Consider the following 20,164-nt stretch of genomic DNA (forward strand, 5'->3'; position numbering starts at 1 on the left):
TTCAATTAGCTAAAAATCCCCCACATAACTCCCTTCTCTCCATATTTTTGTGGTGGCAATTAAAATGAAATGAAGTAATGGATATTACACACACACCCCCATCCCACCCCACCCCGAGCACTAGTAGGTAAGATATGCAGTAAAACACACCATCCTATAGTTCCAGCATTATCAGAACCTGTTGCTTGATTTTTTTCCCTCTTGAGTAGGAAGGTAGGTTAGGAATTATGTGTATGGAATGAGCATATTCCACTAATTAAAACTTTGATTTCTGCCCTGGATATGAGCACCTCAATATATGAGCACGGTACTAGAATTAAGCTGTCCATGGTAAGGAAAATAAATTTAAATCTATAAGCTAGAATCCTCTTATGACAAAGATATCAATCCTGTACCCTTATTACTAATCACTTTTGGTTTATCTTCAAAATTACCTTTATATAGGTTCCAGAGAATGCGATTTAGGCCATAGGTATCTAAATCATGTAATAATAAGAGAACCAAGATGTAATGCAGTTCTACTGTACTTGAAAAGACCGCTGTTTCGCTCCATGATAAAACCTTTTATGTTGTGAAACTGAACTAAACTCGAATTCACATTTTGTCTCTCCTACTTGTTTAACACGTTATTAAGCAAACTAGGCATTTTACCTTGAAATAAAACAAGACTAAAAGGAACACAATACTATGCTGTTACAAATAAGCTTCATTATACCCTTTTACAAAAAAGACATACATACAAACATGAAAGTCATAACTCATTTATTGAATGAATAGTATATGCAAGAATACCAATAAAAGGAAACTAATACTACAAACTACAATTTTGAAAATAAAGCCAATATAACAGGAACAAAATATACATAACATGAGAGGAATGTTTGATTTTGACTCATAATGCATTCCTTATCTTTACAATTAACCTAAATGTCTGTTAGAACAAAACTGTAGAGCTTGGTCAAACTTCAGCGCTTTTTAAAAAAGCAACAACATTCTAGAACATTTTTCTTTTGCTTTGAGATATTTAAGATTCACACATTTGTTCAAGTACATAGATTCTGATTCAACAGTAGATCTACATATCTTGTCATTCTCTTGATATCTTGAGTATCGTGTACTCCTGAGCAAGTACTATCTGAAATTCTAAAATTGTTGATTTTTGAAATAAAATGTATTTCGGTTGTGGGTTTTTAATAAATCGAGATGAAAGTAAAATTCACTTCCCCCTCCCCCCTCCCCCTAGGAACAAAGAGCTCTTATTAAAGTATAGAAACTCAAGTCTATCTTTCTACTCTAAAGAACATTTCTTACTAACATTTCTGGTAAGGCAATAAATGCTCCAGAATAATCTTCAATATACGCTTGCAATGATTACACTGTTTAATATCAATAACAAAAACGAAAGAAAAAAGGAAAAAAGAAAAAAGGAAAACAGTAAAGATGCTTCAAAATTTCAAGCTAAAATATGCATAAAAGACAGTCATGGCAGTATTTTTTGAAATGATGTAAATGTTATATACTTATCAAATAATGTCATGCTTATTAAAACTACAGTTAAGGACTTAAGAGATGAACAGTAAATACACTGCTGAGGTCCATTTTTCTAAATATTCATACCACAATGTAATTACTACCCAGAAGATGATGATGCTACTTGAGAACATAAGTACTGTACAATTTTTACATTGTAAGGCACTTTTACTCAGCATGTGACGAAAACATAGATAGAAAAACAAAATATCGGCGGTTTACAACCAAACATGATTTTTCATGTGACTTCAATTTACATTTTAATTTTTAATGAAAGACTATTTAGCCAATCACACCACAGTGAGAAAAATAGGTAGCCAGCCACTTACCTAGCCAACCAAAAGGTAAAAGTGCTATTCTGGTTGCTAGTGGCAGAAAGGGTTGAAGAAACCCATACAAAAATCATACACTTTATTACATAACAAATCCATCAACTGACAGCTATAGTATTTGAAGTCCATTATGTGATTATTGACTGGCCATTATTACCCCTGGCACCTTCTATTTTTCCTAAAAACATCATTACAGTAGTTGTCCAAAAATGAAGGTGCTCTATAGTTCCACGGGTAAATCAATGGCACACAATGTAAAAATGATCTAGACACAGTGATTCAAAGATTTAAAATAACGGGTTTCAAGCTGTTGTAAGGAAATAAAGTACAGATCCTTTGGGAAAAGTCACATAGCTTGGTAAACAAACATCTAGATCTGTCGTTGCACTTCAAGTCACGGTGAATTTTGAAAATTCATCACATACACACAAAGAAACCCAATGGCATATTTAGAGCAAGAAGAGAAAAACATATAGGGAAGACAACTCACTACTAAAGCTAGTTTCCTTCTAAAAATAATAAAAGATGATTAAAATAAAGCAATCGAGTCCCTTGATTTAAGTAAATGTGTGAATACACACTTGACAAATATGACTTTAAGGGACTAGCAGTTAAAAAAAAAATCAGTCATTAAGCACAGTGTAATTTTCCACCTGTTACATTTTTAAAATGCTTTTCCATAAGCTGTAGAATATCTTGATGTGCAGTCAAGTTAACATGATTATTTGCCTGCTGATTTAATTTAATTAACTAATAATTCAATGATCAGAATCCCTACCCTTGATAAATGAGGTGCTATGGTAATATTAGGCAGACCACAACTAAAGTTTTTTGGTTTTGCCATGAAGAAATATATAAATGTGCTTCAGCAAGTAAGTGGAAGAAAATAACACTAGCTAGAAATGCCAGTGTGAAAATCCTTTCTAAAATGCTGGGTTCTTAGGCTTTGAGAAACAATTCTGATGATCAATAGTACAACAGCAAGCCCTACCAGAGGAAAAGTAGGGCACAAAAGCCTATTTACTAGATAAGCAAAGCACTGAATGAAACATTAAAAACATTAAATAAAGTTTCTAAAATAGTGGTCACAAAATTAAAAATAAATACTGTTTTATGCGAAGACTGTTTTTTTACTCCTAGAGCACATGAGACCTCCTTACATACTTTGGGCCAATATAAGAAGTGTTCCACACAACACGGCACTTGAGAGGAACAGGTTTCAGACATGGTGGCTAAAGTCCTTAGTGAGTCTTAAAGAGGTTTAATTTGCTGTCGCCAAATGTTAGTTTAAACTCGAAAGGATCCAATCATTTTGCTAGAAGCTCTTTGTATGACATGAAAAGAAAAGAGGTTTACTGTCAAGATAATTTTGGCATAAGCACTGGAGCTCATAGCTTATAATCACCAGTTGCCCAAGTCCATGCTGGTCAGTGAGAACAACTTTAACAGGAACCAAATGAAAAGCTTAGCACACTTCTTGGAAGAGATTTTAAGCATTTGCTGTCAAAGCCAAGGGAAAAATAAAGTTCTCTTCATTTCTAGCCTCCATTACTTGCGTGTGAAAAAAAATTCCACAAATTCCCACATGTTGCCACCAGAGGCGTGTTTGCACTGTTAAGTGAAATTTGCTTATACTTTCCTTTGAGTATGAATCCACTAAGCAAACTCAGACACTCTAAACAGCAGAACTTTGTTCGGTCCAGAAATATAGCTTACTTCATTTCAATGTCTGCTTTAACTGTTGACACTATACACAGGGTTAATAGTGTTTCAATCGCTTCCCAGAAACTGCAAACTACAGCTACGTAATATCAACATGTCAAACTCTGCCATCTAGTGAAGAAGGCTCATAAAACAAGACGTTTTTAGGCAGTTCAATGAAGGATCTAAGAGTTGGGCAGTAAAAAGTTACAAACCCTTTTTGAGTTTAGAAAACAGTGAAAAAAGAATAGTAGTTATGGATGTCTTATTCATTCCCAGTTTTCTAACTCTGTCCCATGAACCTGTTTAAAAGATGATAAAAAAATGTAAAATATGATGCTTGAGGGGAACACAATAAATATAATGTTATTGGGGAGCGAGAATATCTTACTGATTTGACATTACAACTACATTTATTGATAAATTGGATAGCTTGTTTTTATTGTTACAAAATCAGCTAGTTTAAAAAACTGCAAGCCTACACAATCCTCAGTATTCTAGTAACATGCTTAACTAAACACAATAGCATTAAAAAATCATACTGCACACCATTATTTCAACATGTTTTTATCAATGTGTATTGTATTCTGACAACAGATCCGATATAATTAACTTTCATACCTAGTTTCCATTAAGTTGCTGCTGAGTTAGTTGTTGCTGATCAATTTCTAATTTTCCCCGGCTTTTACTCTCTCGTTCCTCATCTTCTTCATCTCTCTCATCATTTCCACTATGATTTTTACAATACAGTCTACAATGATGAAAGATAAAAATCTCAAAATGTTTTGTCACCGTTGATGAGAATATATTTATGTCATTAGTGGATGAGGCTGGTACCCATTTAAAATATGAGTTTCCTCATCCACACTTAAAAACACCCCACAATCAGTTATAGGTCCATTTCTATCTAAAAGATGGGAAAGCACTCTATTACTGAGATATTAAAAGTCCATCTGAAATAAAACCTCTGGTTTAGGATGAAAGTTACCACATATGCCCAAATATAAAGCACTTCCTCATTTTGCCCAATAAAATTTTAAAAAAAGTTTTTGGACAACCTGAAAATATCAATTTTCAGGTATACAGATGAAATAATCAAATTCTGTAATGTTTCATATACATTATTTAAAAGCACACTTCAAGAAATTATATTCTCTCTCTATATTACTGCTTTCTGCTCAGATTTCATGCGACAAGATTTTTCAAACTCTTCAAATGCCTTTTTATTAGTAGTGTCCTGATCTTCATTAGAATACCTTTAGGAGTCACCTGATGTGTTTTTCCAGAAACTGCATTTGGCTATCTCTCTCTTAATCTAGACTGGTTCCTTTGACTTTTTTCCCATGACACTGACTTTTAGGAAGAGTTGTATCAGTTACCTTGTCAGCTACACCACATTCTGGATTTGTCTGTGGTACTATTTTATTTGGTTTTCCCTCACTGCATACTTCCTATAAACTGGAAATAAGGTCTAAGGGTTTGGTTAGCTTTAGATTCAACTTTCGTTCTTTTTTTTTTTTTTAAGTACAGGATACTTTGTAGGCAATCCTGCATACTTCAGAAGGCATGAAATTTCAAAATGCCCCAGTTTAGTGATGTTGTTTGATCATTTGGTTAAGGTGGTGGTGATGGCCAGATTTGTCCATTGTAAAGGTAGGTTTTCCCCTTTAAAATTAGCAAATAGTCTCTGGAATGATACTTTGACAGCATGAAGTTCCAACAACCTTTTATTTGGATATATACATTATATACTTGAAATTCATTGTTTTTCATGAAAACAGCAATGCAGGTGATTTTAGAAAACAGTTTAGGCCACTTTAATATATACACACTGATATATTTTTATAGTTAACAACTCCCCACTATAATCAAAGGGTGGGCTAATCTGACCTCAGTTTTAGGTCATTTACAATCATCCAAATAATGATGTTTTGGTTAATGATGGACTGCATACACGACAGTGATCTCATAAGATTATAATGGAGTTGAAAATTCCTATTACCTAGTGACATCATAGCCGTCATAACATTTTAATGCAATGCATTACTCACGTTTGTGGTGATGCTGTGTAAACAAACCTGCACTGCCAAACATATAAAAGTATAGCATGTATAACTATGTACAGTACATGATACTTGATGATATACATTTTGTTAATTTAGAGTGTACCCTTTCTATTTATAAAAAAAGTTTGCTGTAACAGTATGCTGTGTTATGCCAGCAGTAGCCGCATATATCCCATGTCTACTGCATTTCTTGATTGCATCGTTTTCTCTTATGTTTGATTTAAGCTCGTGATCATTTGTAGGGTAACATGCTGTACAGGCTTGTGGCCTAGGAGCAATAGGCTATAACACCTAGGTTTGTGTAAGTACACTCTATGATGTTTGCACAATGACAAAATCGCCTAAAGATGCATTTTTTCAGACCGCATCCCCATTGTTAGGGTGTGCATGACTGTATATACAAGATGACAAGATGAAACTATTCTTTAAAAATGTTCAGTGGATGCCCTCTTGTGGTCAGCAATGGATGAAAGATGATCATATAGTAATTCATCTTCCACAAATGATCTAAAACAAGGTTTAACGTGAGATGTTTCTAACATGTGAGTAGAATAAAGGGCAAGGGTGAGGTTGAGGGACAACAATAACAACAGACTTCCAGCCTAGTTTTGCTCATTACTCTTATTCTTAAAACATTTAAAATAATTTTCCATGAACCATGGAGAATCTGTACACTTCAAACGCTGCACATTGGGAATCACGTTTTCTTTTTAATCATGAGTTCAAATATCAAGAGTGCGACTCCTACACAGTGCAGCTATGTAGTATCCTCTTGAAAATATAACCTGAATCTACCTAAGCCTTTGACCAACTTACAGTTTATGGGAAATATAGAGGGGTAGAGAAATGAAGTAAATGGCCTCATGAAAGAATAGATAAATCTAGAATGTGGAACTTTTACATGACAAATTATTGGGGTTCTTCAACAAGTAGAGGGGAAAGGCAGGGTGGAGTGGGTATTACTCTATTAAGAGAGACTTAAGAGCTGTATCCATCAATACAATGCAGGGACCTTGTATGTATCGAGATTTCAACAAATCAAGTCTAAAAATACATTTTCAAGACAATTGGGGAAATGTTAAAGTGTACTGAATACGAGATGATACAGAGAACTTACTGTTAATTTAAAAGGGTATAATAATGGCATAGTGATTAGGTAAAGAACACTTATATTTTTAAGAGAGGTACTGATGCAGGGATAAAATGACAAGAAATTTGGTATTCTTCCTTAACATACCTCAGAAAGAAAACAGAAAAACAACTGTGACAATAACTTGTATCTGCTGAGATGGGGAGCTGTTATACTATTCTATTTTTGTATACTTTTGAAAATTTTTATAATAGAGTTTTTTCTAAAAGGATAAGCTCTTTGTTATTAGAAGAAATTTTAATCTTTTTATGGGATTATTTTTCACTGAAGGACTATTTCCCATAGGCCCATTATGTGTCCTTCCCCAATCTAGACACCAAGGCCACAAGTGTTGACTGGTAAAAAAAACAAGATCACTGCTGTCACAGAACTTACTTTTTATGGTGGGAGACTGACATTTTAAAACATATATATTTAAATAGTTTAAAAATATAATAAAAACAGTAAAACGGAACTAAAAAAAATCACTGTATAATATTCCCTTGCCCTTTTAATATGAATATATTCAGGATGCAGAAAGGGCTGGTAAAGAAGGAAAGTCACATGTAGGAAGAAGCCACTTCATTCAGAAATATTTGTCCTTGCATTTTTTCCTATTTGTCTATTCCTCTTTCCCTAAACTACTTGCATATGGACTATCATTTGAAGTCAATGGTCTCTGTGATAAAATAATCTGGACGCTACATTATAAGCAGATTTTAGAAACAAATTTCAATGTGAAAAAATAAAAAGAGCAATTCAAATAATCATGAATGCCAGTGCAAATATTTTTGTTTACAGATGATTACTACGACATAGTTGTCAAATAGTTAAAAAGTAAAAACTACTTAAATGTCTAAAAAAGGAACCAATTAAACTGATATGCCCATGCAATGGAAAAGTATGCAGCCATTAAAATGGTGATGTAAAATTGTTTAATGCCACAGGAAAAAATGTCTTGGGTATCTTAAGTGGAAAACACATTATAAAACAGTGTATATAAGAAAATCTTGTTTTTATAAAATATACGCATATACACAATCTCACAAATGTCTAAAAAAAAATATTCCAAGATTCAAAACTTATTTCTGGTGGGAGAGTTAAAGTTGACATTGTTTTTTTCCCTTATCTAATTTTCCATTTTTCCCCCCAAAAATGGATGACTATTATAATAAAAATATCTAAATAAAAATAAAATACATCAATTCTTCATATCTGATTTTAGACGTTTAAAATGGGCTATTATTTTAAAACATTCATAGTTACTTTAATTATGTATTGCTCATAAAAATATCCAAACACCATAGTATGGAGAAGAATATATAATTGCCTCTTCGTCTCTACCCCTAGGCAACAAAAGAGAAGTACCAACTGTTGTTTACTGAGTAAGCTCCTAGAATCTTAGAAATTTTTCTATGTATATAAAAACATACAGATATTTTTGTACACATGTGTGTACATGTGTACTCTTCATATGCTAAAGTAGAATTACAACTTGGTTTTTCCCCTTTACTCTATCATAGAAATACCTCTCCATGACTCTACATGTGGATCTACTTCATTCTTTAACTACTGCACAGTATTCCACTAAATGCATGAACTAAAATTTATTTAAATCTCCTGATGAACATTCTTGTTTTTATTTTTGCTATTGTAGGTAAAAGGTTAACAAAAAACTTTTCCCATTCTGCATGAAAATTTCACCTTTGGTTCACTCTCTGGTTCTGTTCTGCTGGCAACTTAAAATGGGTGTGTTAACTATTTTACTAAGCTATGTTACACACTCAACCCCCGATTGGTAGGCTGTATCCTGATTGGGAGAATTATAAATATTCTGATAAGAAGCCATATTTTCAGTCCTCTTTCAGTGTGATGTAAGCTGAAAATTACCTATGCCTAAATAACTATGTTACAAGAGGTACTGTCTTCGATGGGGCAGGAGGCTTTTAAGCCAGGGTGGATCCAACACCCACTCCTTGTGGATCATGTCTTATTGGACCTCAGTGGTACTGCAGTACTGATCACTTCAAGGACTCCCACAGAAGAGGAATATTTGATGCTGCCCTGAGGGCAAGCTGCATTTCCTGTCTATGGCTTTCTGAGTAGACTGATGCCATCTGTAGTAATCCTGTCCGTCTTTAGTATAGTCCATTCGAAGATGCCCTAGTGGGTACTGCAGTAATCATTAACGATAATGAAACGAAACTTTTTGCACATTTCATCCCTGGCTTGTTGTCTGATCATTTCCCTGAGGTAAATCCCTAGAAGTAGACTAGTAGCAAATGCAATATTTTAAGGTTTGGTCTCCAATGATAAATCGCTCTCCTCAAAAGCTATATGAATTTACATTCTACCTAAACATCCAACGAGAACACTTCTGTCTCCAGAACCTAGCTAACATTAGATAATATGAATCCTACTAATCTTTGCTCACCTGATAGGCAAAATTTGCTATGATCTTGTTTTAATTTGGATTTCCTTCATTACTAATAGGTTGAACAGTTTTTTATGTTCTTATAACCAATCCAGAGCTATTTCTTCTATAAAGTGCCTGTTCATATTCTTTACCTTTTCAATCGGGTTGCATGTTTCTTAATGATTTGAAGTTGTCTTTAGTCTAATTTTAATATAGTCAAATAAAAATTCTGAGGTCCCTATCATACTTAGAAAGGCCTCTATATCTGATTATAGAAAAATTCTCCTCTACTTCCTACTCAGTTTTTTTATGATTAAAAAAAATTGAATCTATCTAGAATCTATTTTGGGGTATAGTCTGAGGTAAGAATCCAAATTATGTTTTCTAAATGGAGAGCCAATTGTATAGATATCAGATACTGAATAATCCATCCAATTCCATCTCCACAGATACAAAATGCTACCGTAATTATTTATAAGATTCCAACAAAGACATGGATCTATTTCTTATGATCTTTGTCACTATGCCAGTACCATACTGTTTTAATTACTTCTGGATTGGTTTTGATATCTAATGGTGGATTTCTCCTCTCAACTGTATTAAAAAATTTTTGGCTGCATGTGATAAAAGACCAGTTGACTACCCCAATATCTCTTTTCTCCCCCTTCCCCCCGTAGTACTCAAGATTTTATTTGGGTAGTAGTGTCACCACTAAGAATACATTTCCCAGCCTCCCTTGGACATGTGACTAAATCCTGACAAATGAAATGCTGAGCAGAACTTCCAAGGCTGATTAAAGAGCAACTCAGCTGGAGGAATAGCTATTTTGTCCTTCCATTTTCCTTCGCTCCTGCTTCTTCCTACTTCCTATGAAAGAAGGCCCCAAAGATGGGAGAGCAGAAGGATAATAATCTGAGTCCCCAATGACAATGAAAAGCTGCCTACCACATTTACTCTTCTAGATAAAACTATTAAAATTTGGATTTCATTAAAATTGTGTTAAACACACTGATTAATTTGGGCAGAATAGGTATCTTTCAATGTTGAGTCTATCCAGGAACATATTTTGACATTCATTTGGGTCCTGTGTAAAATGCTATGTTTTTTAAAGAAAAGGTCTACCTTTAGTGTGCGTGCGATGGGAGGTGGACATTTTTCTTTTATGTATCTAACTAGTTATTACTTGAATCGTTTCTAAAAATTCATCTCATGCAGCAACCTTACAGAATTCATTAATTTTAATAAATTTAGAGTTGATTCCTTTGGATTTTCTTGGTAGACAATGATATCAATAACATCGACAATTTTTTCCCTCTACAATAAGTATTATACATTTTTCTTCCTTTTCTTATTGCATTGGCTTACCCTCCAGAAGAATGTTGAAAGTAATGTTGGTAGTTGGCACTCTTATCTTGTTTCTGATGTATATATCTTCTAAAAGTAAGGCTGGTCTACAGGTTTTTTGATTGTTTTTGTTTTAAATGCTATCTTTGTCAGGTTTGGTGTCACAGTTTACGTAAGTTTTACAGAACGAATGCAGTTTTCCATCTTTTGTTATGTGCTGGACCTCTTTAAGTAACATGGGAATTATCTGTTCCTTAAAGGTTTTACAGAACTCGGTAGAAAATCATCTGTACCTTTATTATTAAACGAAGTTTGGCAAATTTTATAATACAACCTTAGCACCTCATGCAGTCACCCAAATGACATGGTGACTGCTTATGTAAACTGCTTTGTACACAGAAGAGTAAACCCTGAGTCGTTGGTTTATTGCATAGTGACAATGTGAGAGTAAGGAAGTACTTCACAATTTGCAAAGGCAAATAAAAAATTCAGGGATCCTTACCAACTTATTCTCCATTCAGTTAAATAAATGGAACCATTATAGATGCACACTGATACCTCTAGCCCAATGTAGCACAGGTAAGTGGAAGACCCATAAAAAAAGCGGATAACATGTAATCCCAAATCTCTAAACCTTACTCTTTCATCATTCTTCCAAGAGTATTTTTTGAATTCTATTATTACAACCCTATCCTAGTCTAAGCTCCCAATCATTCTCACCCGGACCCTCAGCAATAGCCTCATAACTCACCTCCCCCCCTTGCACTCTTGTTTCTCTAACAACGCTCTGCCTAGAACACTTTCCCAACGCCCACATTTCTTTGCCCTTCATGTCTCAGCTTAAGCATTATTTCTGTAGGAAATTCCTAAATATCCTCCCAACTACAGACTGGGTTAGGTCCTCTTTGTTATGTTCTCATAGTGCTTTGTAATGTATCCTTTACATTATGCAGTTTTTAATTGTATATTTAGTTATGTGGCCATTTAATTAATGTCTCTCCCATTAGACTGTAAGCTTCACAAGGGCATGGTCTGTGTCTGTTTTGATCACTACTCTATGCCCAGCTCCTAGCACAATGCCTAGCACATAGTAAGCATGATAAATACTGGCTGAATGAATGCTAATCCAGGGAGGGATGTGTCGTCAGAAGAGTAATGTTAATTGCAGTACTCATTTCTTGTATAAAGTCCTTAGTATTTTATACTTGGCTAATACTACCTAAAAATAGTGATCAAGTAAACTAATGTCATCTATTTAAGGGCAGTTACTTATTGACAAGTTTAGGAAAATGGACAATTGTTCTCTTACTTGTAAATTCCTCGTGACATATTTTCAATGTATTTAGCTTTGTCTTGTACTCCACAGTGGTAATGGTAAGTCTTAACACAGGCTTTTATTTCACATCCAATAGTAGCACCGGGCTGACTGCAAAGTGTACATTTCTGTTTAAGGGAAGAGAAAGAATAATCATAAGCAGTATTTCAAAGTTTAGGCAATCTTATATTTTCTATTTTAGCCATATTTCAGCCAAACATTCCAGCTTACAAAGAAAACAGCCAATTTTCTATTGAAAAAGAAGGCACCGAACTTATCGTACAGCAGATATGTTAAATAATGCTGCAATTTAAACCATACTTTGATAGACTTTCTAATATTGTCATCCCCTGATGTTTCCATTATTTAACTGTATGAGCCATCAGAGATCTGACATCTAAACATAAATAAGACACTTCTTAGTACTGCCAAACACAAAAAGAACAATATTCTATATTTTAGAAGTCAGCTTTTCTCCCCGGGATTAGTTCCTTTCCAATTAAAACTGGGAGAAAGAATGAGAAGACACGAAAGCCATTCCCCCCAGAAAGGGATTGCTACCAAGTAAGCAAAAGGGCAGAGGGAGACTGAGGAGGCTGAAACCTTTTCAAGACTTCTCAGTTGGGCCTAGATTGACCTTGCCTCAAAAATGTCCTGAGATTAAAAGATGACTGCTGACCAAAGGGTCTCATAGACAAGGGAGTTGGAGAAATGCGTTTTAAACAGATTGCTTGATGGCAGAACTTCTCACAGCCTTTTATACAGGAAGGAGAATGAACAGTTCCCAAGTTTACTGAACTCCAGATGCCCTTTATTTTTGGAGGGCTGGGGGGGCATCGTGATGGGCTAATTTCCTTTGGAGCACACCTGAGGGAAATGGTAAGTTAGTGTTTACACTAACATTCAGCAGTGCAGAGGTAAATAAGTTGAGAGGTAAATAAGTCAAGAGAACTGAACTGTTATCCCAGTCACCTAGTTGGACTTTAGCTATATGACACAACATTGCTTTGTATGATATGAAGTGATTTTTTCCCTTATTTTTTTAGCCTATACATTCTGTTTTAAAGGAGTTTCATTTTTAAAAGAATAATCAAAGTATCAATAAACTGAACTAGATTCAAATGGAACAGAGAATATCAACAATCTTGACACCTGCGAAAATGCAGTTCCACAAAGAAAGGGTCATTTCTAATGGATTCAGACAAAGACCATCAATGTCTGAAATCACTAGATGAAAAGCCAAAGGGGAATTTCACAACAGAGGGATCAGCTCACCACCTGAATCCAAGGATCAGACATGGAGTTGTCTGATGTGATAAAATATGGATGATACAGTCTCACCTGTGAAGTATTCTTACCCCCCCAAAATATTAAGACTGAATCTAATCAAGCCTTTACATCTTTCACTTTAAAAGAAAATCCGGTGGGTAGAGGGACAAGTTCAATGGCATCACGACAAAACAAACAGACAAATAAAGCATGTGGGATAGTCTACAGGACAATCAATTCATTTTCTTCAAAAGCCAATGGCATACGACAAAACAAAACCATAAATAACCAACACAGGGAGGAGGGTATGCCCTGTCTCACTGAAGGGATATATAACAACCACATATAACATGTGAGCCTCCTCTGGGTTCTGATTCACACAAATCAACTTAAAAATATAGTTTCGAGACAACTGGGAAAATAACAAATACAAACTGGGTATTAAATGACACTGAGGACTCATTGTTAATTTATAAAGTGTAATGACATTGTGGTTAGGTAAGAAAATGTCCAACTTTTAAGAGATACATACTGAAATATGTAGAGGTGAAATGATATGAAGTCTCAGCTCTGCTTTAAAATACTTCAAGCAACAAGATTAATAGGCATAGATGAAACGAGTGCCGCAAATTCTTGATAACTGATGAGTCAAGGTGATGGATAGACGTGTGTTACTAGTTTTTCTAATTTTGATATGTTTGAAAATTTTCACAATAAAAAAATTCAAAAATTAAAGTCATTTCTAGAGACAATTGCTGTCTTAAAGAAAAGATTTTTGCATTCCATTGACATTTTATAAAATTCATAAACTGTAAAGGAGTAAGTGATCAATAAAGATGCCAATGTTTCTTAAAGCTATTTATTAGTAATTCAGTATGTTTAAAAACACGAAACTTAGGCACATTTTAAAGAAAACTTTAAAGCTATGATAAACATTTTAAAAGACATAACTGCGTATGTGAACTTTAACTAAACAAAAGGCTCTGAAAAAACCTTTTCCTTTTATTAAAAAAAAAGAATGAACAACATGGGGAGGTTCTCAATGCTCTATTAGGGTTATGGAATTTTTCTTTAGGCAAGCTTAAACAATATTAACATTTTAAACTTAATAAGGTGTGTCACATTCACATCTTCATTTATTTTATTAAAAGACTCAAATACTCTGAAATATAAATCTTAGTATAATTCTCTTGAGTAATGAAGTTACATAGAGAGAGGAATAAATTTCAGTAACATCGGCATCCTTTATTATATTACAAATAAGTCAAATATATACTGTACTTTAACATATGAACTATTGTATATTAAATTTTTGATGACTGGATAAATTTGAGATGTGTTCTAAATGTAAAGCAGAAAGTCAGAAGAGAAACGTTGCATAGCATAAATATAAAACCACAGACCATTCTTTTCCCCCGCTTAATCTCCTGAAGTACAGTTTTAATATCAAAATCTCCAAATTCTGCTCTTGATGTTGTTGTGAGCTGGACTGTGCCAGAAGAAAATAACTAGAGAAGAAAAACGCAAGAACATTAACATTCAGAATCCTTTTGAGAAGAAAATTAAACATAATAACAAATGTGTTACAATACTTTAATATCCTGAGAAAGATGACTTTTCCTTAATAATCAAGTACCAATTCAATATTTTTAATATATTCCCATGTCTGATTAAAATATAGCCCATAATAAAGACGATGAAATAAAACTAAGATTGCCAGTTTAGAGCCCAGATTAAATACTTCATTAAACAATGGAGATTTCAGCAGTGGCATGCTGTTATCTCAACTGTTTTATATATCCACAAAGTTTTAAAAAATAGTTTAAATTGGCAAATTTCAACCATAGATGAAGATCAGAATCACCTGGGGATTTCTTTCCCCCAAACCAGACATGTTTGGGATCTACTTCAGGGTGCATTTTTTTTGGAAAAAGCTCCCCAGGTAAAACTAATATACATCTCTGGTTAAGAACCTCTGATATAAACATATATTTTAAAACCTAAAAATTCAAATGTCTAACCACTATGCTGTACACTTGAAACATATAATATTGAATGTCAATTGTAATTGAAAAATCATAAAAAGGGGTGGAGGAGGTAAAGGGGAATAAGAAGTTCAAACTTTCAGGTATAAATCAAATGAGTTATAGGGATGTGGTGTACATCATAGGGAATATAGTCCATAATATTGTGATAGCATCGTACGGTGTCAGATGGTTGCTGGACTTATCATGGTGATCACTTATTTAGGTATATAAATGTTGAATAACTATGGTATACACCTGAAACTAATACAATATTGTATGTTAGCTACATTTTAATAAAAAAAAATTTTAAAAATCATTCAGAACAAAAAAAACAGGTTTATGGATACTATATGGCAGACCTGGATGTAAAGATGCAACGATGTAATTCTTACCCTCAAGGAAATTTAAGTCTATTAGGGAAGAGATGATCAAAAATGAGTAATTGCAATACGGTTTGTGAAGTACAATAAGAGATATTTACTAGGTTATAATGGAGAGCAAACATCTTTGAAGACGAGTTTATAGAGCTGAAATTTTTACTGTATAAAAGAATTAATGAGGGATTATCTGGACTATGGAAACTATAATTAGGATTAATCTAAATGATACTAAATCATAAAGGCTTTATTTTTAAAGATCTAAAGTTTTCTATGAAGATTTGGGAATATAGGATATACTTTCCATAATTATAAAACACTAATGGTGGAGGGAAAGGTGCCATATTTGATTCCTAGCTAAATGCTTTTCAAAAAACGTGGGTTTAAAAGCACAAAAATGAACCAGTTTACCATGCACTTATAATGTGCAGCTGCCTTCTTGGCATTAAATATATGCAGTTTTCCTCTTGCTTCATTTTCTTCCTCTCCTACATGGCAAAATCCACATTTAGGCCTGGTGTCACTAGGGCTGCTTCTGTGTGGAGACCTATCTCTCTGCAAATGTAAAAGAGAAAAAAAAAACTTTAAAAAGATCCATGAAAATATGCTATCAGTACCTTAGGCTTAGTCAACATTTCAAAGGACATGTTTTACCTATAACCACAGGTTAAATGAAACATTTAATGAAAAGTAAGAATCCCATATTTTTCTACTTACATAGGAACTACTTTCCATTTCATCTGTTCCATGGGAGGATGTGGACCTGGTATCTTCCGACAGCCCTTTAAAATTAGTTTTTCGTGGTCTTCCTTTGCGACTTTTCTTTTTACTTTTAGGTGATGAGGGCTCCAGTTCATGTTCATTAAAACTTTCTTCTAAATCAGCTGCTTAAAAATGAATGAAAGCTTTACATAGACCAACCTTAACATGAGCATTAGTTCATGGGTCCTTAGACCATCGGTTTCTCCTTAGAATGACATCGTCTCCAGAAACAAGGAGAAATGGTCTGTGGTATATTCAATATAGCAATGTAACATTTCACATAAACACAACAAAAACCAAATAAAAAGTTTTGTTATAATCATTGGAAAATTAATGATTTCCATCAAATTCATAATTCTATAAAAATGAGTTTTGTGATTTTGACTGTGCATATGATTCAGTAAACATTTCTAAACTCTAATAATTTCTAGAATTAGCTCTTGTATTGTTTTTTACATAGGTTTCAGAGTTTTACTTCATGTTGTTGGTGAAATCAGAACACTTACCTAGGAAACAAACTTACTATAACTTGGAAAACTAAATGAAAATAAAGTAGGTATATCTTCTCTAATTCAGTAGCCACCAGCAACATAAGGTTTTTAAAAATTTAACTCATTTATAATTAAACAAAATTCTTCAGTTTCTCAGTTACACTGACCACATTTCAAGTGCTTATTTGTTACATGTGGCAAGATGCATCTCTACTGGATATCACAGACCTAGAATGTTTCTATCATCACAGAAAAGTCTATTGAACAGTGCTGTTCTTTAAAGATAACTCTTTAAACTATCATGGAAATCAAATGATCAAATTCAACAAGGAAATCATCTATAAATGAACTAACCAAAACAAATATTAAGTATAAGAGGCATTTCTAACATAAGTGACAGAAAATCTATGTTGTAGGTAAGCTGGACAATACTTTAATGGATTAAACAAAATATGTAGAAATTTTAGAACAGCATTTCCCAGAAATTTGAAAAGAATTCCTACCATTAATGGAAGGAGTTTCATTTAGTTATTCGCTACAAATATTTTATTTATCGAGGGCCTACTGTATATAAGGCAATGTGTTTAGTACTCAAGAAGGTAAAGAAAAAAGTGTTCACTTGACTTAGGGTCAAACTATAGAAAGTTTTAGGCACAGCTCTAATACCTTCCTCATTTCTTCATGTACCATAAGTTATTGACTAGAATTCCAGGGACTAACTTCTCAATGAGAAAGCATATCAACTCCTATGTTGATCTTTCCTAAAAATACTTTAAAGGTTTTTTGTTGTTGTTGTTGTTTAAAAATAGAAGCACATTCGTTATGCTAAGAAAAAGGTAATGCAATTAGTATACTTAAATATGTAAACTCTAGGAACTGAGAACATTAGATTGTTTGAAAAACAGTTAATACAAATTTGTATCAATGCAGCTTCACACAACTATGGTAGAATTTGAGGGAGAAAAAAGGAGAAAAGGTACAAGTTAGTATATAGTGTTTTACAGGTAACAAGAAAAATTCGTGTGAATACATCTCCCCGTGAAGCCACACAAGTCAATTAAAGATATCTCCTGATTTTAACCCTATAGAAGATTTCACATCAGAACACACTGCCTACTTTAAACATTAAACCTGATAAATAACACATAGAATTTCATTAAAGCTGTTAGAATTACTTACACATGCCAAAAATTTAAAATTATTATTATTATTATTATTATTTTTTACGCCTACAGCACCTGGTCTTCCTAGGTGGTCTCCCACCCAAGTACTAACCAGGCCCGACCCTGCTTAGCTTCCGAGATCAGACGGGATGGGTCGCGTTCAGGGTAGCATGGCCATAGACTTAAAATTCTTGATATGAAAAAAAAATCATAATCAAATGTTTCAATCATTTTGATGACTATTATATCCTATGTAATACACATAATAGTCTGTTATTTACACTGAAGATCACTAACACTGTAACAACAGTATATTATTAAACATCTATGAAGAAGTTACTTAATTGTTCCCACTATGAGGCCAACGTGATTAGTTTTCCATGTCTTAAATATGGAATCATTCACTATAAAATTTTAGAGGACTTCTGACATAATAGTAAAAAAAAAAATCACAAAAGGTTGATAGATTTAACTATATTAGACTTTCAAATTTCTGAAAGTAAAAAAAAAGTGATACAATTAAAAGGTAACTGGAAAAATATCTGTGTACCTATGATAAAGAATTAGTATCCTTATGATATAAAATCATAAAAGATTAAAACTACAAAAGAAAAATGGATCAAATATATAATCAAATAATTTGCATTAAGTAAACATACTTTTAAAAAATGTGAGTTCTCTAGAATCAAAGTGTAAAATAAGTGATATATCATTTTTACCTATCAAAACGACAGATTTAAAAGTTACAAAAAGCTACAATAAACCCAACAAAAATTGTGTTAGAAATAAAAATGTAAAAGAAGCCCCACAAAAACATTGAGATAGACCATGCTTCTGGATGAACAGGATCCACATTAGAATATCAGCTCTTGCTAACCTAATTTAATGAAATTTCAATAAAATGTAGTTTAAAAGTTGATTCCAATTTTCTGAAGAGTAAACGTACAATACACAAGAATATCTTTTTTAAAAAAAAAAAAGGTATCAAAATATACTATAAAGCAACAGTAGTTAAAACATTGGCACAGGAATAGACATGTGTCAGCAGAAGAGAAAATGAAGTCGAAAATAGACCTACATGTGTTTAGAAATTTGGAGTATGATAACAGTGGCATTTCAAGTGCATGGGGGAAAGATATGATGGCACAATTGGCTATCCAATTCCAAAAAATTGAGATTCCTTTCCTCTTACCATATGAAAAAATTAGAGATGGATCAAAAAATCTAATCATAAAGTAACTGTAAATGCAACATAAGAAAATGGAGGATAATATTTTTTTTTTATAATCTTGGAGTTGGGACACCTATGAAGCCATAAAGAAAGGACTGATATATCTGACTAAAAGTTACAATCTTTTGGATGGCACAGGCACCATAAACCAAGTGAAAAGACAAATAAGTTGGGAAATCATTTGTATTTAGTGACAGAGAATTAATATCTATATTATAAAGAGCACTACGAATCAATTTTTAAAAGACAAACCGTAAGAGAAAAATGAGCAAAGGACAGGAGCTGGCAATTCATAGAAGAAATATAAATGACTATTAAAAAAAGCATGAGCAGAAGCCCAACCTTATTAGTGATAAGAAGCAAAAATTAAATGAGATAATCAGATAGGCAAAAATTAAAGACTGATAGTATCTAGCACAGCTATGGGGAACTGGGCACTCTCAGACACTGTTGGTGGGAACATAAACTGGGTACATGTGACAGTGCTTATTGCCAACATTAAAAAGCACAGATCTTCTTCTAGCACTCTATCCTACAGAATCACTTGTATACATACATAAGCACATATGTACAAGGAAGATCAATGCAGTTTTATCTGTATTTATGAAAGAATAGATATAACTGATCTTTATTAATAGAGAAATCCTTAAATAAACTATAGTTCTATTTATTTTATGGGATATAACACAACTGTTAAAAAGAATGAGGTCTATTTATATGCATTGACGGGGAAAGATGTCTGTGTTATATCACAGAATGAAAAAAGGAAGTTGCATAACCTTATGTGTGTGTGTGTGTGTGTGTATACACACATACTATGATGCCACTATTTTTTTCTAAAATATGCATAGGTATATACACACACACACACACATACCTACATACCTACATGCATATATATATACATATGCTTGTATGTATGTAAAAAAGGCTCTGGGGAGATATACACCAAACTGTCATTACTAGTTACTCCTAGAGAATGTGATTTCAGGATGAAGAAAGGGCTTTTTT

At 33.4% G+C, this 20,164-nt stretch overlaps 1 protein-coding gene and 1 pseudogene across 3 annotated transcripts in view; both read right to left on the minus strand.

The window, feature by feature from the left end:
* Positions 1-744: 744 nt before the first annotated feature.
* The window catches only part of PHF6 (PHD finger protein 6), a 42,408-nt gene continuing 22,988 nt past the window's right edge, over positions 745-20,164 (minus strand). The window contains exons 6-11 of one of the 3 annotated variants that reach the window (XM_011383861.2): positions 16,224-16,390; positions 15,918-16,061; positions 14,506-14,610; positions 11,828-11,961; positions 4,185-4,314; positions 745-3,865 (exon numbers count right to left, since the gene is read on the minus strand). In XM_011383861.2, coding sequence (XP_011382163.1) covers positions 4,185-4,314; positions 11,828-11,961; positions 14,506-14,610; positions 15,918-16,061; positions 16,224-16,390 — 680 coding nt within the window. In that variant the 3' untranslated portion in view covers positions 745-3,865. Of the gene's footprint in view, positions 3,866-4,184; positions 4,315-11,827; positions 11,962-14,505; positions 14,611-15,917; positions 16,062-16,223; positions 16,394-20,164 lie in introns of all 3 variants that reach the window. The other 2 variants (XM_023525270.1, XM_011383859.2) reach the window with 2 other exon arrangements.
* On the minus strand, positions 17,986-18,104 carry LOC111733331 (annotated as a pseudogene).

Source organism: Pteropus vampyrus, unplaced genomic scaffold, assembly GCF_000151845.1.
Source record: "Pteropus vampyrus isolate Shadow unplaced genomic scaffold, Pvam_2.0 Scaffold548, whole genome shotgun sequence".
In the NCBI taxonomy this organism is placed as follows: Eukaryota; Metazoa; Chordata; class Mammalia; order Chiroptera; family Pteropodidae; genus Pteropus; species Pteropus vampyrus.